The sequence below is a fragment of the Myxocyprinus asiaticus genome, chromosome 28, assembly GCF_019703515.2.
Source record: "Myxocyprinus asiaticus isolate MX2 ecotype Aquarium Trade chromosome 28, UBuf_Myxa_2, whole genome shotgun sequence".
Classification (NCBI taxonomy): Eukaryota; Metazoa; Chordata; class Actinopteri; order Cypriniformes; family Catostomidae; genus Myxocyprinus; species Myxocyprinus asiaticus.
The window spans coordinates 28,222,501-28,243,652 of record NC_059371.1 but is presented as its reverse complement, the minus strand read 5'-3'; the positions used below and the strand labels follow the sequence as shown (position 1 = coordinate 28,243,652).

The 21,152-nt window shown below is 39.3% G+C and overlaps 2 protein-coding genes across 7 annotated transcripts in view; one reads left to right on the top strand and one right to left on the bottom strand.

Moving 5' to 3' along the window:
- The window catches only part of LOC127419507 (coiled-coil domain-containing protein 50-like), a 45,477-nt gene extending 32,024 nt beyond the window's left edge, over positions 1–13,453 (top strand). For 3 of the 6 annotated variants that reach the window (XM_051660956.1, XM_051660953.1, XM_051660955.1), the window contains 7 exons: positions 2,611–3,816; positions 4,690–4,805; positions 5,310–5,387; positions 5,466–5,594; positions 11,901–11,995; positions 12,083–12,171; positions 12,270–13,453. In XM_051660956.1, the coding sequence (XP_051516916.1) occupies positions 2,611–3,816; positions 4,690–4,805; positions 5,310–5,387; positions 5,466–5,594; positions 11,901–11,995; positions 12,083–12,171; positions 12,270–12,430 (1,874 nt within the window). In that variant the 3' untranslated portion in view covers positions 12,431–13,453. The remainder of the gene's footprint in view (positions 1–2,610; positions 3,817–4,689; positions 4,806–5,309; positions 5,388–5,465; positions 5,595–11,900; positions 11,996–12,082; positions 12,172–12,269) is intronic. The other 3 variants (XM_051660954.1, XM_051660958.1, XM_051660957.1) reach the window with 3 other exon arrangements.
- Positions 13,104–21,152, bottom strand: part of LOC127419513 (tumor necrosis factor receptor superfamily member 9-like) — a 10,018-nt gene continuing 1,969 nt past the window's right edge. Inside the window, exons 4-10 of the mRNA XM_051660967.1 lie at positions 19,152–19,271; positions 18,884–19,021; positions 18,708–18,780; positions 18,535–18,608; positions 18,411–18,446; positions 18,109–18,249; positions 13,104–17,732 (exon numbers count right to left, since the gene is read on the bottom strand). Coding sequence (XP_051516927.1) covers positions 17,602–17,732; positions 18,109–18,249; positions 18,411–18,446; positions 18,535–18,608; positions 18,708–18,780; positions 18,884–19,021; positions 19,152–19,271 — 713 coding nt within the window. The 3' untranslated portion in view covers positions 13,104–17,601. The remainder of the gene's footprint in view (positions 17,733–18,108; positions 18,250–18,410; positions 18,447–18,534; positions 18,609–18,707; positions 18,781–18,883; positions 19,022–19,151; positions 19,272–21,152) is intronic.

The following is a 21,152-nucleotide window of genomic DNA, read 5'->3' as shown; positions in this document are numbered from 1 at the left end:
GTTTTGGTCATTTTTGTCTTGGCCAAACAACAATACGAAAATTTTGCCAGAAAATTTCTGTGCCACCACAGACTGATCGCTGGCCCCTGTCCGGCCACCCCTGTGGAAAAACTCCTGCTCTAGGAACACTCCACAGATTTCATATTAGCAAACTATAGTTTTGGCAATTCGTTTAGGACATCTACTTTGTGCATGACAAGTAATTTTTTAAATTGTTTAATTGTTTAAAGACAGATTGTTTCAATTTAATTGACTATATCACAATTCCTGTGGGTCAGAAATTTACATACACTAAGTTAACTGTGCCTTTAAGCAGCTTGGAAAATTACAGAAAATGATGTCAAGCCTTTAGACAATTAGCTTCTAATAGGAGGTGTACTGACTTGGAGATGTACCTGTGGATGTATTTTAAGGCCTACCTTCAAACTCAGTGCCTCTTTGCTTGACATCATGGGGAAATCAAAAGAAATCAGCCAAGACCTCAGAAAAAAAATTGTGGACCTCCACAAGTCTGGTTCATCCTTGGGAGCAATTTCCAAACGCCTGAAGGTACCATGTTCATCTGTACAAAAAATAGTACACAAGTATAAACACTATGGGACTACACAGCCATCATACAGCTCTGGAAGGAGACGCATTCTGTTTCCTAGAGATGAACGCAGTTTGGTGCGAAAAGTGCAAATAAATCCCAGAACAGCAGCAAAGGACTTTTGTGAAGATGCTGGAGGGAACAGGTAGACAAGTATCTATATCCACAGTAAAACGAGTCCTATATCGACATAACCTGAAAGGCTGCTCAACAAGGAAGAACCACTGCTCCAAAACCACCATAAAAAAGCCAGACTACAGTTTGCAAGTGCACATAGGGACACAGATCTTACTTTTTGGAGAAATGTCCTCTGATCTAATGAAACAAAAATTGAACTGTTTGGCCATCATGACCATTGTTATGTTTGGAGGAAAAAGGGTGAGACTTGCAAGCGGAAGAACACCATCCCAACAGTGAAGCATGGGGGTGGCAGCATCATGTTGTGGGGGTGCTTTGCTGCAGGAGGGACTGGTGCACTTCACAAAATAGATGGCATCATGAGGAAGGAAAATTATGTGGATATATTGAAGTAACATCTCAAGACATCAGCCGGGAAGTTAAAGCTTGGTCACAATGGGTCTTCCAAATGGACAATGACCCCAAGCATACCTCCAAAGTTGTAGCAAAATGGCTTAAGGACAACAAAGTCAAGGTATTGGAGTGGCCATCACAAAATCCTGACCTCAATCGTTAGAAAATTTGTGGGAAGAACTGCAAAAGCGTGTGCGAGCAAGGAGGTCTACAATCCTGACTCCGTTACACCAGTTCTGTCTGGAGGAATGGGCCAAAATTCCAGCAACTTATTGTGAGAAGCTTGTGGAAGGCTACCCAAAATGTTTGACCCAAGTTAAATGATATAAAGGCAATGCTACCAAATACTAACAAAGTGTATATAAACTTGTGACCCACTGGGAATGTGATGAAAGATATAAAAGCTGAAATAAATAATTCTCTCTACTATTATTCTGACATTTCACATGCTTAAAAATAAAGTAGTGATTCTAACTGACCTAAGACAGGAAATGTTTTCTACTATTAAATGTCAGGAATTGTGAAAAACTGAGTTTAAATGTATTTGGCTAAGGTGTATGTAAACTTCTGACTTCAACTGTACAAAATTTGATAATAAAAAAAAAAAGGTAACATGTTCAAATGAACATGAACAAAGATTTATAAATGCTGTAGAAGTGGTTTTGATTGTTAGTTCATGTTAACTAATGTTGATAACTGATGATGATGGTATAGTTTCCTGCTTTTTTGTGCTTAGCCTTGATCACATGCCTGATATTGTGTTTCATCATCTATTGAGGTCTAACAATTAAACCAGGTTTTCTTTTGATGGTGTGAACAAAAGTGGAGATTAATGACAAGCCTTTGAGTTTATTTGCCCCATTCATGTCTGCAAGCTCTATGGTGTTTTCACATCTTTGTTTTGCAAAACAACACCAGTCAAGGCCACCGAACCTTTACTGGACAAAAGCACTTGTAACCCTGACGTACTAACCGCACCCTAAGTACAGTGAAGCTTCTGCTTAAAACTGTGTTTTTCATTTAATTCAGTGATTTCCCAAACAGAGGTACCTAACCAGGGTCCAGGGAGAACTTCATTTAATCATTTAAATTTTGCTTTGTTAAACCTATAAAACGGGAGGGGGAAAAATCACTGACAAAAGTCGTTGTAGTTGTTTAAAGAAAGAAACTGTTTATTTTTTTATTGACTTTAATAGTAGTGATTATGCTTAATTATATCCAGTATGATACAAGTTTAAACACATTTCTGGTTTTGTGTTAAAGGGGTACTTGAGCCTTATTCATATACTGTACATAAGACAAAAAGAGTTGGGGAAACACTGATTTAATGCATTACTTAACCATTAATATGTCAATTTTCCTTCTAAATAGTCTTCAAGAGCTTCATAGTCATTCTCAAATGTGTCAACTACTGTATTTTACTTGGCACCCTGAGTTCTAACCATTCCCCAAACCCCTGCTTTGTGTTTGCATGGTTGGCCTTATTAAAGAATCCTCAAGTGTTCCTGCACCACCATACTCACCTCGTCCTGTTTACACTCTTCACACTGAGCATCAATACATCCACCAGCCTCCAATCAGAAGATGGCAGCACTCCCACTCGCCCATCTACTCAGACTCTGAGGAGGACCTAATTGAACACAGTAGGCCTACAGTTGTAACCAGTAGGAGCCGAATGTACCGAGACTGCAGACCCAGTGTAGGACAGCAGAAAAAGCTGGTCAGCTCCAGTAGACCTTCAAGAGCTCATTTAGAACAAGACAATAGGAGCACAACGAGCCAAAGCAGCACTGTAAGCAGGGCTTCACACCTGTCAGGTGGATGGGGTGATGTCATCAGGCTCATTAAAAACGACTTGAGCGAGCAAGGCTACCTCAGCCACAGTTCTGAGGATGAACTCTTTGAACCGGTCTATAAGCTGGAGAAAATACTGAGACAAAAGCAGCAAGTCTCAGATCAGCGTCGGCTGAGTCGCCACAGCAGCGTGAGAGAAAATAGTAGCAGAACATGGCAGGGAGAAGGTTGTAGTCATAGGGTGAGTTTTAGGGACAGGGACCAAGAAAGACGTGTTCATTTCCTGGACGAAAGGAGGCGACCCAACAGTTACCATGGCAACGGATATAGGTCAAATGAAAATGGTCACAATGATGCTATGGAGAGAGAAGCAGGGATACTAAGGGACAATCATACTCATCCTACTTTGTTGGATGGCCAACATCGGACTCAATCTCATGGTTTTCAACGTAACATTTCAGTGCGGCGTAGTTACCATGGTGATGTCAGGCTAAGCAGGAGGACATCGGTGCAACAAGGAACCAGAACAAGCAGACACAATGAATCTGACTTTGTTAATAGGGTGAGGCTCTCAAATGATGCTCCTTCACTGGAGTCTAGAGCAGGACAGTTGATGGAGGAGGAAGGTCTAGGCCATTTTAGAGATGAAGTCAGAGGCAGAAACCAGAGGCAGAGATCTCACACATTGGCAGAGGAGGAAAGGAGGATAGAAAGGGACCGCAGGCATTACCGTGGGGAACATAGAGTGAGGCGAAGCCAAAGTGAGCGCTGGCAGATCTTTGAGGAAGAGAGATTGAGCACAGAGGAGCAGGAGTTGGAGAGGGAGAGCAGAAAGGAGGAGAGATGGATGGAGAGACCATGCAACCTCTCTCAGTATTGCAGTGGCTGCTTTCCCAGAGAAGGTAACCCCAATTCGAGCCCTCTTGGTTTACAAGCCTACATCTGCTAAATCCTTTTGAATAATCTCCAATCATTAAACAAGAACTCCTGCATTACTGCGTGCTTCCTGTGCAAATTTCTGGGGTTTGAAAAGCATTTTTTGTGTGATTTGCTTTTCTGGATCTGGATAATTCCTCCAGTCAGACTAGATCTCATCCTTCTTTTGCTATCTTTCCTACAAAAGCAAACCTGTGACATTAGTTTCCTCTTTCAATATTTCACCTTGGTTTTTCTTTACTTTTTCCTGGTGTATTTTTTATTTTTTTTCTAGTCTCGACTTGTTCTGCCTCTTAACCCTGTGTGTCCAATGAGGTATATGCTATTTTCAGAGCTGTAATTTTAATCAAGAGTACTACATTTCTCTCTTTCCAAATGTTTAAAAGGTGCCCTCAATGTTTGTTTGTTTGTTTGTTTCTTTGTTTGTTTATGGTGCATTGGTCTAGCTGCATGGATAGAATCACGCTAACACAAAAGTTTGCGTGATCCTCACAACTGATGCATGTACTGTATTCCCTGTCAGCTATGATTAATTTATACATTGTGCGAACGTTTTCGACTTATGTTATCTCAAGTGAGGCAGCCCAACTCCATGTAAAATAAAACTGCTTTTATTAAGCTGCTTAAATGACTGGAACATTTATCTCATGTGATGTGTATTCATTTCTTTAGGTGTAAAACTTTTTTTGAGGGGAAAAAATTGCAAGAGTGCACCTTTTGAATTTAAAAGTATTCCACCTACAGTTAACTGACTGAAGTTGTTGATGGGCTTTGAAAGTCCTGCGTCAGGTCTTGCCCTCACCTTGTCTGCTTGTAACTGTGGCCTTTTCCCCTATCAGGACCTGCTATTAGGAGTGGAATGGCTGCTCTTGACTTGGGGGAGATTGAGCAAGTGCTCTTGGATGAGGAGCTGGCCCGCAGGCTTCAGGAAGAAGAGGAGAGTTTGGCCGGAGAGGTAAACTTAACTGTCCTGCTGAACTGTTATTCCATAGCAGGGCTTTTGTTATTCATTGGTCTTAGAAATATGGGATGTTTAGCCGTGGTGCTCATTTGGGTCACTCAAGTGTAGCCTGCATCATTTCTTGTTCCTCTTCTACCCTTTTTCCCCCACATCATGTCCTGTCTTCGCTTTGCTACCAATACAAATAGAAAGTTGCAAAAATAAAACTTAAAGGTGAAGTGTGTCATCTCTGTACCATAAGCATCATCAAACGAGCATCTCTTTTTAAAACTTTGTTTTTCCCCTCAGCAATTGTCTCAACAATTCCATTTAAAAAGATAGTCCTGTCCTAAACTCACGGCATTTGTTTAGCTGATGTTGTCATGGCTGTACCTTTTGGGCTGCTCAAACAAACGGATTGCAATTCCATTCGGTGCCATTAGAGGCGCAAATTGCACACTATACCTTTAAAAAACATGAGATTTGGATGCTGCAGTGGGTTATTCTCTTCTCTTGCAGACTCCACAGGGTGCCTCTCCTCTTAAAAAGGTCTGTCCAGTAGGAGACTTCAAAGTGGCACAGGTCGCTCAAGATGAGGTGAGCACAGCTTGAATGTTTTGAGAGGGCTTTCCAACATGGCCAACTCATTTATCATTTTGATCTCTTTTGTGGCAGGAAATTGCACGTTTTATGCAGAAACAGGAAGTGAAGGCTAAGCGAAGGTCTCGTGAGCTGGACCTTGCTGAACCTGGACAAGAATACAGGGCAAATGTGAATGACAGGAGAGCAGTATGTGAGAGACAGGTAGCTTTTGCACTTTTAGGGTGACTTACTGTTTTTCTATTTACTCATTATTAATTACCCAAGAATTCCTCTGTTGAAATGCCTGTTCACACATGCTTTTGGCAAAGTTAATTGTGATGTTACAGTTGAAGTCAGAAGTTTACATACACCTGGGAGTCGCATGGCTCCATGCGAGCGTCGAACGTGTGAACGACGAGCTCTGCACGCTTTGCTAGTTTTTAATTATTTTTATGTTATAAACCGGTGAGATTCAATAAACCCTGCTACATAAGTCAACATGTCAAAGAACTCATAATCCTTGGGCTCTGGAGATATTAAAAGACACTTATGTGCTCAAGCTGATACCTCAGACAGGCCCGCAGACCAGGGACTCGGTTTGGATGGTGCGGCAGGAGAAATTCAACGGCAGCTTTCCAGCATGTCTGTGATGCTGACGAAAGTCGTAGTGGACCTGGAAGATCTTGCTGTAATACGTCGATCGATTACGGCGATGGAGGCGAAATTCTCTGAATTGGTTACAAGGATCAGGGATGTCGAGAGACGGATAGATTATCTGGAGTCATTGGAGAGGGAATTAGCTGTTAATCCGCTAGCGACCAAGATAGACTTGGAACGCGTTTGGGGAAAAACTGGAGGATTTGGAGAATCGTAAATGACGAAGCAACGTGCAAATTGTTGGAATTCCTGAGCATGAAGAAGGTCGATATATGGTGAAATTCCTAGATGAGCTCTTCCTGAGTCTGCTCGTCATAACAGGCCTTAAGCTGGAAATCGAGCAAGCTCACAGGGTCCGGGCTCGGAGATCCGATGAGGGAGACAGGCCCCGATCAATTCTGGCCAAATTTCTGAGATCATCCAATAAAGATCACATGTTATGCGAAGCGAGGAGTAAAGGACAGATTTCTTGGAAAAACCACAGCATTTTCTTGTTCCCAGAATTTGCGAATTCAACGAGAGAAATGTGATCGATTCAAGGAATGCAAGAAACTCTTACATCAACAGAAGATCGCTTTTGCACTGATGTTTCTGGCCAAATTGAGAATAGATACTAAGGATGGCCACAAAATATTTACATGCCCACAGCAAGCACTGTCTTTCATAAAATCAATGGACTGAGGATGTCATGGTGTGTTTCTCACATGCCTTCAAGTGAGCTTGTCTCACTAAATATACACTTGACCATCCGAGGAAGATGGGCGCCTTTTTTGTTTCTTTTTGTGCTGGTTCCGCCTAGCGGCTGGAGTTTGTTTTGTTGAATAACACTCCTTCGGGACAGTGTTGTGGATGAATCTGCTCGTTCTTTGTTTTGTTTGTTTTGTGGAGTATTTTTTGCAGGACATTGGAAGGATTAGGTCATCTGCTACATTCATGAACAGCCGGCTCACTGAACATTCGTTTAGCTGTCCGAGGAAACTGATTTTGTGTGTGTGTGCTGGTTCTGCTAGCGGCTGGAGTTTGTTTTGTGGAGGAACACACCTTTGATACAGTTTTGTGAATGAATCTACACGTTCTTTGTGTTTATTCTGCCTATTGCCTGGAGATTGTTTTATAGATTATTTTCTGTTATGTAATTCTGTCTCACAAAATGTGTACAGAAGCACTGGCCTTGAGCAATCCGATGGTAAAGTTGTCGTGGGGACTCTCATAGGCGTACATGGACTGAGTTTAGAGGGATGGACACCGGTTGGCACTGTCGTGCGTGGGGTTAATGCGCACGTTTTTCTTTTTTCTGTTTGTTTGGTTCAGGGTTTGATTGTAGCACTAATGGGGAATGTGGTCTTTATAATTTTATTTTTGACACACAGTCTATTTTTTCTAGCATGTCAAAATGTCAAATGTTAATATGAGTGGATTGTCTCTCTCCGTATGGAATGTGACTAGGTTGGGGGCACCCCATAAAAAGAAGGAAGGTTATTTCTTTTCTTAAACGTAAGAAATATAGTGTTTCTTCAAGAAACACATCTTTCCCCGCAGGAAGCTGAAAAATTTAGGAAGATATGGGGTGAACATGTTTTCTTTAGTGCTGGCTCAAGTAAGAGCAGGGGAGTCATTACTCTGAGTAAACATCTAAAATTCAAATGTCTCAAACAGATTAAAGATAAATTAGGAAGAGTCATTATTGTTTTAGCAGAAATTCAAGGGCAAAGGTTGATTTTGGCTAATATTTACGCACCTAACGCTGATGATCAGGGCTTTTTTTTTTTATAGATCTTGAAGGGATGTTGCAAGCCGTTGGCACCACTCATGTTATAATATTGGGAGGAGACTTTAATCTTTTGATGGACTCAATCCTTGATCATAGTGAAGCAAAAGTGTGTAAGCCCCCTAGAGCAACATTGACGCTTTACAGGATATGTAAAAATCTTGGTCTTACAGATATTTAGAGACTTTTAAACCCATCTGGGAGGGACTATAAATTATTTTCATCAGTACATAAGATTTATTCTAGAATAGATTTTGTTGATATCTAAGTCCCTCATTTCATCTGTTGTTGATTGCTCAATTGGAAACATCTTAGTCTCAGATCACGCCCTGGTGAGTTTAGAGATGTTGCCACATATGGAGAAAAAGAAATCATGTAGTTGGCGCTTTAATGTATCCCTTTTGCAAAATCCTGATTTTCAAAAAATGTTACAGGCTGAAATCAGTGTTTATATGGAGACCAACTGGTCCTCAATTTCCTCTGCGGGTGTGGCTTGGGAAGCACTTAAGGCGGTTCTTAGGAGTCGGATCATACAGTATGCTTATTCATCAAAAAATCCAAAGCACGAGAACTCGTGGAGTTGGAAGGGAATATTAAAAGTGCCGAGGCAGAGCAAAAGCGCCAAATGTCATCGGATGGCCTCAGAGAATTGACCCGATTGAAATACATATATAATACTATTTTGTCACGGAAGGTGGAGTTTTGGCTATTCAGGGCAAGACAGTCATACTTTGAGTCGGTGGACAAAGCAGGGAAGCTTTTGGCTAGATAGACTCTCTCTGCTTATATATTTCTGCCATTCCCTCTGTGAAATCTGCTAGTGGTGAAATATTTACCTCGGCCATTGATATTAATAATGCTTTTAAAGAATTCTATCTTGATCTTTACAGTTCTACATCTTCGTCTATCAATGAAGATACTAGAAATTTTGTGGAACCATTAGAACTCCCTAAACTGAAGACTGAGCAAAAAAATCTCTTGATTCTGAGAAACTTGGAGGAGCTCGGCGAGGTAATTAAGGCCTTGCCTACAGGCAAGGCTCCGGGGCCAGATGGTTTTGCCGCTGAATTTTTTAGACTTTATGCTACAGAATTGGCTCCACTTTTGTTAGAAGTTTGTACGGAATCATTAAAGAATGGAAAGCTTCTGCCAACCCAATTCTTAAAAAGGACAAAGATCCAACTGAGTGTAAGAGTGACCATCCAATTTCCCTGATCCAGCTAGATGTAAAAAAAAATGCAAAAATTCTGGCTAACCGATTGAGTAAAGTTACGACATCTCTTATACATATAGATCAGGTGGAGTTTATTCAGGGCTGCAGCTCTTCTGATAACATTAGGCGTTTCATCAATATCATGTGGTCAATGGCGAATGATCAGACTCTGGTCGCTGCCACCTCACTTGACGCCAAAAAGGCGTTTGATATGGTAGAATTGGATTATGTTTTTAAGATTTTGGAAATATACGGGTTTGGGAATACTTTTATTGGATGGATTATGTTACTTTATAGACACCCGGTAGCGGCGGTACAAACATTGATTAATTTCAGATTATTTGACTCTGGATTGGGGTACCCGGCAGGGTTGCCCTCTTTCCCCATTATTGTTCTGTCTTGCCCTGGAACCATTAACAGCCGTGATAAGAAAGGAGGATGATTTTCCAGGGGTGGTGGCGGAAGGTGTGCTGCATAAGCTTTTGCTTTACGCAGATGATATTTTATCATTCGTCTCTGACCCTACTAGATCTGTGCCTTGCCTCCACAGAATTATTAATTCCTTTTCTAAGTTCTTGGGATACAGAGTCAGTTGGTCTAAATCAGAAGCTTTAGCTCTTGGGTATTCCCAGCAAATTTGTCTGATTTAGTTAGTTAATTTTGACCCCTTAATAAAAAGGTTTTTGAGTGATGTGGGCAGGTGGGCTTCATTACATTTATCTATGATTGGGAAGGTTAATGTTTTTAAAATGAATTGTATTCCAAAATTTAACTACCTGTTACAATCTCTCCATATAGATGTACCCCTCTCTTACTTCAAGCAATTTGATAGCATGATAGCATAGCAAAGTCCTTCATTTGGATGGTCCTAGATGACATTTTAATAAGCTAGGCCTACCCAAGATTTTGTTTTATTATTATGCATTCAGTCTCAGACATTTGGCTCACTGAGCCCCTCCGTGGTTTTGTATTGAACAGGAAGTTCTTGCCCCTATTTTGCCATTGCAAAGCCTGTCTATCAAACGTCAAACGAAAAGTTAATTACACCCCGTTATCTCGCATTTGCACTCGAAAGGACAAAAGTGTCCAGAGTGTTTAATTCGGACATTTAAATAAATCTAGCCTCAAGCATATGGCTGAACCCTAAATTATCTGTTAATAAGTCCCCTTTCTGCTTGTCAGACTGGATTGTGAGGGGGGGTTAATACACTCTGTGACCTATATGAGAGTGGAGTGTTGATCTTTTGAAAATTTGGTTCAACATTTTGGGATTCCCAGTTCTGTAGGTATTTACAGCTGCGCCACCTGCACTGTATCATTTTTTGGAGTGGCACACTCCCCCCTAAAGCTGCAGATACTCTGGGGGAGGTGATTACGGCTTTCGGAAAAGGTCATAAGGCATCAGTGTATTACTCCCTGCTAATTCAGAGTCTGGGGGATGGCACTTCAACTTCTCACAAGAGAGTATGAGAGAAAGATTTAAATTTGAGTATTGGAGGAGTGAGTGTGGGCTAGGATTCTAAAAAATGTCAAGTCTGCATCTAGGGATACAAGGGTGCACCTTATGCAATTTAAGATTTTACATAGATTCTATTGGACACCCTTTAGATTATATAGGCTTGGTCTTAAAGACACACCCACCTGCTGGCGATGCCAGTCAAAAAAAACGGAGAGACAACCCATGCTTTTTGGGGGTGTGTTAAGATCCAGGAATTTTGGCTGAAAGTTCAGAGTTTTTTGTGATGTGATTTTGTGAAGTGCACCAGTCCCTCCTGCAGCAAAGCACCACCACAACATGATGCTGCCTCCCCCATGCTTCACGGTTGGGAAGGTGTTCTTCGGCTTCAAGCCTCACCCTTTTTCCTCCAAATATAACAATGGTCATTGTGGCCAAACAGTTCAATTTTTATTTCATTAGACCAGAGGAAATTTCTCCAAAAAGTAAAATCTTTGTCCCCATGTGCACTTGCGAACTGTAGTCTGGCTTTTTATGGCAGTTTTGGACCAGTGGTTCTTCCTTGCTGAGCAGCCTTTCAGGTTATGTTGATATAGGACTCGTTTTACTGTGGATATAGATACTTGTCTACCTGTTTCTTCCTGCATCTTCACAAGGTCCTTTGCTGCTGTTCCTGTTCTGGGATTTATTTGCACTTTTCGCACCAAACTACATTAATCTCTAGGATACAGAATGCGTCTCCTTCTTGAGTGGTATGATGGCTGCGTGGTCCCATGGTGTTTATACTTGCATACTATTGTTTGCACAGATGAACGTGGTGCCTTCAGGCATTTGGAAATTGCTCCCAAGGATGAACCAGACTTGTGGAGGTCCACAATTTTTTTTATTTCTTTTGATTTCCCCATGATGTCAAGCAAAGAGGCACTGAGTTTGAAGGTAGGCCTTAAAATACATCCACAGGTACACCTCCAAGTCAGTACACCTCCAGTCAGAAGCTAATTGTCTAAAGGCTTGACATAATTTTCCAAGCTGCTTAAAGGCACAGTTAACTTAGTGTATGTAAACTTCTGACCCACTGGAATTGTGATATAGTCAATTAAAAGTGAAACAATCTGTCTGTAAACAATTGTTGGAAAAATTACTCGTGTCATGTACAAAGTAGATGACCTAAACGACTTGCCAAAACTATATGCTAATATTAAATCTGTGGAGTGGTTAAAACATTATTTTTATTGACTTCAACCTAAGTGTATGTAAACTTCTGACTTCAACTGTATCATTTAACATTTCCTGGCAAAATGGTTAAACATGCCTTTGCACTGAATCGCATTACCAATTTATATGAGCATATCAGAAATACTGATCTTTTACATGTAGCAGTACAAAAAAATAAATAAATCAGGAATTTACCAGATATGTGAATTTGACTTTGAGATACAGAGGCAATGGCAGGACTCTGAGGGTCTTCAATCCCCAGTTGATGACTTCACACAAGATTATCAGCTTCTTAGCCCCATTTCCATGGCAGCGTAAGTCACCATCCGCTCTCGGTTTCACTGGAATTATAGCTCATTTATCAGGTGATTGCATTTAACCAATCACTGGTTTCACAACAGGCCACAGCAACCCATCAGGAATGTTGCAGAGGAACTAGACCCCACCTTTCAAAGAAAGGGCACCACTGAAACAGGGCTGACCATTAACGGTAGGGGCTTTTTAAGATGCCAACAATTTAAATAATACAAAAGAGCTTGCAAATAATTTTGATATTGTTGGTATAGTAATAATGAATTGTGTTTTTAGGTCCCTGTCAAAATCCAACTTCCCAACAAGTTGGTTTGTTAAACCCCATGGAGGAACCTACTTTTGTGCCACCCACGAAACGACAGAGTGACAAATTGGGTCGAGTAAAGACCAAGGAGAAGGAGAATGCGAAACAGAAAGAGAATTGCAAGCAGCAGTGATGCTTGACATCTCAATGAGTACAATGAACTGCAACAATGAATTAATATTCATAAAAGATAGAAGGTAAATATTCTTATCCCATTCTTATTTGGGGCTTTCCACTCTTCTGCTTTCTCCAGCAGTTGTGGGAATTCTGTTGCAATCAACCAAGTGAGCTTAACTCATAAGCAAAACAGGGACAGTCCATCCAAATAATACAACTATTTACAATTAATGCAGCTATTTAGCAGTATTGCTGAACTTCTGTTCAGTGTCTTGCTTGTTTTGGTTTTAGCAGCTCTTTATGGGCTGGTACATCACCACAGACGGAAAGCTCCCACTAGTACTTCATGACATTACGCAATGGACTTTTTGGCATCCCAAAATTATACTATTCACTGATTTGAGTTGGCGTGTGGTTCTGTGAACCTCTCTGGAGTTTTTCTTGGGTTTTTCTTTTTTTTTTTCTGTGAAAGTTTGATTTTTGAAGATTGAGCAAGCGTTCTTTTATAAGCATCCTTACTTGTACAGTTTAATACGCTGTATTGCACGACCAGTTTCTCACTTGGGCCCTTAGTGTTGCAATTCTCAAATTTCTATTTGTCTCTTCATTATTACCAAATATTCATTATAACATTTGTAACAGAGCCCACGGAACTGCCATTTTGCAAAAACAAGTCATATATTCACATAGGAAAGAAAAACAGTTTAATGTTCTTAATATTTAGTGGTTTCTCAGAGGGAGAGAGAGAGTTCAGGCTTGAGACATCCAGTATATATTATATGTATATTATATACAGTAGCAGTTATGAAAGGCTGGAGGAAAGAAAACTATCACATTTTTATGTAGACACTGAGTGTCCATGGTATCCAGTACTGTTATGGCAACACAATGTAAATAATGTGTTAAGAGTCAATGTGCCTTCATTAATTTATAAGTTTCACAAACTGATTTGTACAGAAGACACAAATTATATATATATATAATATGCATATCTATCTTGATGTGTATAATCACTACCAATAAATATTTTTTACATTTACAGCAGCAGTAGTGTGTATCTTGGATTTTCAGACTTAAATTGAGACTGAAGATGAGAGTTTAAGACTTTCCCTATTGTCAAATTTATCATGCAAACTGTGGTAAGAACCTTTAATATAAATGAGTTTCAGTGGAACTACTTCTTTCCCATGAAATGAAAGTGAGAATATAGGTTCACAGTGTGAATTGTTACAAAAGTTATTATATTACAAAGGAGACATAAAAAATAGTGACACAGTAAAATCACATAAAATAACACATTCACATTAAACAGGGTGACTTTGTTTCACTGTTGAATCCTGGAATGCCATTATCACATCGCTCACCCACCAACTGTTCTTCATGACTCGACATTTTCTCTGGAGCCAATTAATGTAAACAAATTTTTGACAAGTCAGTGCATGCATGTGTTTGCCTGCAAGAGTCAATACATGAGAGGAACTGATACCCGGAATTCAAGATGATTCATTGTCATTCCTTTTAAGTGAAGTTAAATCACAACACAGGTGGTAATTTCTCAAATCTGGCCATCAGGGAACTCCCACTGAGTCACCAGTCAGCATAAGGATATCCTTGAACTAGATTCACCTTATCATCCAGATAGGAATTAGTCCATATAACTGGTTCAGTGACCTCTGTTCTACGATACATTTCCCCAATTATCTAAGAATCTACTTGCAGGAAATCTTACATTTACAGTTTTTTCCAATGTCGAGTTTGTCCCCAATAACTGGTTTAATGACCTAGCACAGCTCACTGACAGGTTTCTCTGTAATTTAGGAATTTACTGTACTTACAGGAAACTCGCTAACACATGGATTCTATGGCCTCTGGCAAACTGAATGTTTTTGTTTACTGCAAAAGGGGTAAAAAATCTGTACAACCTAAACTACATGGTGTAGTCTTTACATTCCATATATTTATGTACATACAGTTATAGTAGAATGCACTAAGTTGCACTCTTTGTGAGGTTAAATCAGGTTTCAGTTGGCAAGCAAATACTGCCATTTATGTATACTTCCTTCATGACAAGAACATGGTCCAACTCTGTGAAACAAATTTACCAATCTAATCTTTCTGCTGATTCCCAAACCTATTATACAGTGCATCCGGAAAGTATTCACAGCGCTTCACTTTTTCCACATTTTGTTATGTTACAGCCTTATTCCAAAATGGATTAAATTCATTATTTTCCTCAAAATTCTACAAACAATACCCCATAATGACAACGTGAAAGAAGTTTATTTGAAATCTTTGCAAATTTATTAAAAATAAAAAACGAAAAAAAAAAAATCACTTGTACATAAGTATTCACAGCCTTTGCTCAATACTTTGTTGAAGCACCTTTGGCACCAATTACAGCCTCAAGTCTTTTTGAGTATGATGCTACAAGCTTGGCACACCTATTTTTGGGCAGTTTCTCCCATTATTCTTTGCAGGACCTCTCAAGCTCCATCAGGTTGGATGGGGAGCGTCGGTGCACAGCCATTTTCAGATCTCTCCAGAGATGTTCAATCGGGTTCAAGTCTGGGCTCTGGCTGGGCCACTCGAGGACATTCACAGAGTTGTCCCGGAGCCACTCCTTTGTTATCTTGGCTGTGTGCTTAAGGTTGTTGTCCTGTTGGAAGATAAACCTTCGCCCCAGTCTGAGGTCCAGAGCGCTCTGGAGCAGGTTTTCATCAAGGATGTCTCTGTACATTGCTGCATTCATCTTTCTCTCGATCCTGACTAGTCTCCCAGTTCCTGCCGATGAAAAACATCCCCACAACATGATGCTGCCACCACCATGTTTCGCTGTAGGGATGGTATTGGCAAGGTGATGAGTGGTGCCTGGTTTCCTCCAGACATGACGCTTGCCATTCAGGCCAAAGAGTTCGATCTTTGTTTCTCATGGTCTGAGAGTCCTTCAGGTGCCTTTTGGCAAACTCCAGGTGGGCTGTCATGTGCCTTTTGCTGAGGAGTGGCTTCCGTCTGGCCACTCTACCATACAGGCCTGATTGGTGGAGTGCTGCAAAGATGGTTGTTCTTCTGGAAGGTTTTCTTCTCTCCACAGAGAAATGCTGGAGCTCTGTCAGAGTGACCATCGGGTTCTTGGTCACCTCCCTGACTAAGGCCCTTCTCCCCCGATTGCTCAGTTTGGCCAGGTGGCCAGCTCTAGGAAGAGTCCTGGTGGTTCCAAACTTATTCCATTTATGGATGATGGAGGTCACTGTGCTCATTGGGACCTTCAATGCTGCAGAAATTTTTCTGTACCCTTCCCCAGATCTGTGCCTCGATACAATCCTATCTCGGCGGTCTACAGACAATTCCTTGGACTTCATGGCTTGGTTTGTGTTCTGACATGCACTGTTAACTGTGGGACCTTATATAGACAGGTGTGTGCCTTTCCAAATCATGTCCAATCAACTGAATTTACCACAGGTGGACTCCGCGCTATCGTACATGCGTGAACTTAAATCATCAGCAAATGGAAATTCTCATCATAGTGCGCGTTTGCTTTGAGTCAGGACCACTGCACTGAAAACACAAGTAAGTGATTATTGTTTATTTGTGCTTAATTCACTGATATTAATCCCATTTCAGTCCTTGTAATGTATTGACTTTGTGTATTGTATTTGCGTTTAAATATTAGTATTAGATGCAATGTTTACTGACTAAGTATTTCTTTGAATTAATATATTATTTAATTATTGTTATTAATAATAATTAAACATACAGGTATTAATTTATATTAACTTATTTCTGTAGTTTGTCAATTGTTTTATTTTTTGTATTAGAAGACATGCTGTTAGCTGTCCAGGGACTGTGTTTTATCTTGCTCGTGGTGGGTCTAGTGCCCTACAGTGAAGGTGCTGACATTGGCTGTGATGTCTGGACTCTGTCTGATCAAGATGTCTGCTTCTTGGTCACCTCCCTGACTAAGGCCCTTCTTCCCCGATTGCTCAGTTTGGCCAGGTGGCCAGCTCTAGGAAGAGTCCTGGTGGTTCCAAACTTATTCCATTTTTGGATGATGGAGGTCACTGTGCTCATTGGGACCTTCAATGCTGCAGAAATTTTTCTGTACCCTTCCCCAGATCTGTGCCTCGATACAATCCTGTGTCTGCGGTCTACAGACAATTCCTTGGACTTCATGGCTTGGTTTGTGTTCTGACATGCACTGTTAATTGTGGGACCTTATATAGACAGGTGTGTGCCTTTCCAAATCATGTCCAATCAACTGAATTTACCACAGGTGGACTCCAATCAAGTTGTAGAAACATCTCAAGGATGATCAGTGGAAACAGGATGCACCTGAGCTCAATTTTGAGTGTCATGGCAAAGGCTGTGAATACTTAAGTGCATTTGATTTTTTTTTTTTTTTTTTTTCATTTTTTATTTTAATAAATTTGCAAAGATTTCAAACAAACTTCTTTCACGATGTCATTATGGGGTATTGTTTGTAGAATTTTGAGGAAAATAATGAATTTAATCCATTTTGGAATAAGGCTGTAACATAACAAAATGTGGAAAAAGTGAAGCACTGTGAATACTTTCCGGATGCACTGTAAGAACTAGACAAACACACACTATTATTCAATAAAAAAAAAACAGGACAAATGCAAGTGCAGTTTAAGAGGTTATTAGATGTTAATCTGTATCAGTGCTTCCTCCACTTGACCCCATTAATTAAAAAAAAAAGAAAATAGTGCTGTTTTGAACAAAAACCCCTGAACTGGGGAAGCCCACCAGGGTATTTCAAGATGGTATTTGATGTAAAAATGTGACGCAAGCGCCAGTAGATTACGCCTACTCTAGCAAAAGTGTTGACATTGTCTGCTGCAGCACACCTACATTACAACCTTTCATCCTTGTGCTTTTGGAGGGGCACTATACTTAAACTACTAAAAATTGAACAGTGATAAAACAAGTCAACAGTAACATGCCAGTTACTACCCATTGTGCACATAGGAAGGATTCACAATACCTTTACTTGGTATGTGGCCTTTGGTCCCATTAATCAACCAATACACCATCTGGAAAATGCAGTCGATCAGTATCCAGTCAAAGGTGTTTTTCACAGTGTAGCAGACTTTCACTCTGGCAGTCTTGTTATTGTAGAATTTCCATTGCAAGAACAAGTTAAGGAAAAACAGGAGCGGTCCAGTGAAATCACACTATGAGTTTACTCTCCGAATCTTGAGTACTGATGGACTCTGAGCTTCCTCCCTGTTCCTGCTCAGGGTGGTGGAAACTACAAGCCTCTTGCTCCACTATCATATTCCTGGAAACCTCTGAGACCTCTAAAAGAAAGAAATGACAATATTGAAGTACAGCAGGAACTCAGAAATGATCATGGCCTTTCAAACAGCATTTTGAACTAAGTGGATTTTGATTGCAACTTCCAAAAAAAAACATTTGTTTCTTTAATATTTTGCTTAATAATTGTAGGTCATAAACGGTGTCTAAAATTCTTTGTGAGAAATCACCAATTCACATGTCTACATGTAGTCCATCCAATTGAGTAACAACTTCAGCAGGTCAATTGCTTAAAATTGAACATTCTGTCACAATTTACCCACTCTCATGTCACTCTAAACTTTTCTAGGACTTTTGTCCCGTGGAAACAAAAGGAGTAAAGGTTCGGCTCGAACAATGTATGCAGCTTTTCAGCAGTACCTTCAGGCATATCAGTTTTCAGGTTCTTTGTTTTGTTTTGTGACTGTACACATGCAACCACCGATGCTATGATACAAAGGACTCCCAATCCTGCCATACCTCCAGTAATCCAAACTGGACTGGTTGCAAACTTTGTCTCATCTGGAAGAAACAAAAACCTGTGTTTGCCATTGAGTTTTCCATTTGAAATTCGAATGTTAATGTATTAAAGTCCAGTTAACTGTGCAATGTAACCTGACCACAGCTAATGGTGATGCTTTTTGTATTATATACAGAATCTTAATATGCTCATTTATGTTTACCTTTTTTAACCACATTTAAGGGGTCTTTCATAGATTCTGTAACAGACACCGTAAGAGACATTAGATTTTAATATAGATATCTGTGGTCATATGTTGTTTGACATGCGGGTTATATTCTCCTTACCTACATCCAAAGATCTGCACTCATGGTCCTTAAATGCATTTCCTTTGGGCACCAAAATTTGTGCCTCTGGACAACTAGAGAAAACAAAGTTTATTAGAATTATAAATGCCATAGATTTTTGAAAATATATATATACAATATTTAAATCCAGACAAACTGTAATTGTACGCTACCTTTCTCTCCATTTTTTACACATACTGTGGATTTTGTCATTGAATGTTCCTTGTAAACATTTTCTGCATGATCCTGCAGGATTTTAAAAGTGAAAATCAGCAAACAATTTCCTGTTGAACGGCTTGAACTTAATAATCTGCATGTGCTGAGAGGGTTGATTTAATTAAATTCTTACGCTGATCGGTGGGCTCCTCTCCCTCCCCACATTCCGTAACACAGAAAGAACATTCTTTGTTTCCACAGCGATATCCCTTCTTACATCCACACACAGTGTCACTGCTGCTGTTACAAGGTTTAAGCGTAAACTGTGGACCTTTAAATTAAATGCATTAGAAAAACCCAGTGTGATGTTTAGTACACAGCTTAATAATCATTGGTACATCATAACCATTAATAATTATTAGCTAATCAAAGCTTTTTGTTGAGCAGTGCAGATCTCATACCTATGCACTGGGTGCATTTACGACAGAAGTAGCTTTTAAGATTGGTTGTGTAGCTTTCAGGTTCACAGGGGGTACAGAGCAATTGTGGGTCTCTTCCACACCTATCCACCAAGCGGTTCCCTGTAATCAAAATCCACAAACAAAACCTTTTGCATGAACATTGAAACTCATAATCATCTGACACTTATTGCACAGATATGACTTCTGCATTTTAATAACTATATACAGCAGTGTCCAAAGTCTGAGGCTACGTTGAAAATCTGGGATTTCATTTAAACTTGGAAATAAATGTTTTAGAATTTTGACACATTTAACAAAGAAAAGTTATGATGTACAATGAAATATTTAAGATTCTGCACTATTTTTAAGTCACAAATGTGTGACCATGTTAACTCCTTTGTTTGAAAGGTCAGATTATAATATGCACAGACTAGTGGAAGTCCATGAGTGCATGCTGTCATTAAAGCAAAAGGGGGGACTTGCCAAATAAGAAACTGAAATGTTCAAAATTCAAAACTTTTCATTCTGATAATATTACAGTAGTAATGGGAATTGTTTTTTGTTTTTTTTACTAAACTAGAAAAATGCAAAATAAAAGCATTTTCACTTGTGGTCTCAGACTTTCAGATCTCATAGGATGTCTGTTTGGTGCTATACAAAAGTAAAGAGAGTTCTTTAGTGCTCTTCCAAGACAGCAACATTACAATTGCTAATATAACATTACTGCTCTGATATCATCTATCATATGTGGAATGGTGTGTCCAAAACAAAAATCACAATTACTGCTGCTACAGAGCTCTCATTTACAATAAGATTGTTGGCAAAATTTTGTTTATTGTGCAGTGTCTTGGGACAGCCCTGTGGAGGATCTATAGTATGCATCTTTATGTAATGAGAGAACAATTCATGGGTTTCCCTTTGGGTGCTAACCACATCCCTTTAATGTGGCTCATTCAAAATCATCTCAAACTTCCTTCACTTGGTCACTAATAGGTCACTAAAACTTCCTTTAAACACTAATAGTGTTTAAATATCAAGTTCTCTGTCTTGAATCTTTAATATTCCATTTAATCATTAAAAATGTTGGGCAAACTGTGAAACTGAAACTTCCTCAAATTAAAAAAAATAATGTTTTCCAAGAATATGTTAGTGTTGCAAAGATTAACACATCAAAATTGCTCTATATCTTGTATTCATCCTTTTTTGAATATGTCAGTTATTTAAAAAAAAACAATGCACATTAAATGAATATGATAGGTACACTTTGGTATCCCATGACATTCTTAAGGCATTAGAGGCACATATCCCATTAATTTTAAACGCATTAAAAGTCACATTAAATGTCCCTACTTGCCACCCTGTTATCCATTCAGGTGTAGTCTTTTTCTTTATTTCTTTCTTTCTCTTTTGGTAACAATTTACAATAAGTTTGTATTTGTTAACTACTGTAATTAACATAAACTTACAATGAACAATACTTTTTCAGCTTGCATTAATCTGAGTTAGTGTTATTTTGAATATTTACGAATACAGTTTTTTTCAATTAAAAGCTGTATATATTAACATTAATGCATTTTACGTAAACTAACAAAGAACAAGTGGATTGTTATATAAAGTTTAATAAATTCTTTAAAATATATTATTCATTGTTAGTTCATGAGACCTAATGCATTAACCAGCAGAATGTTAGTTAATGCATTAACAAATAAAACCTTATTGTATTGTGTTATTCTTTTTTAATTTTTAGAAATTGTGTCCATTTAATTTTAATGTTTACTTAGTTACTTGCTACGAAAAAAAAATCACAAATCAGGGTTTGAACTGCGTTTAGACATGAAATTTAATTTAGAAATATTCCAAATGAATTGAACATAAACATTTCCTATAATATTTAGTTTGACTTCCTTACCAGTTTCTTTTGGTTATGCACCTTTCACTAACCATTTGTTGAAAAAGACAAACAATGCTTCATGTTTAAGAGTTCAAGCCCCAATTGTACCC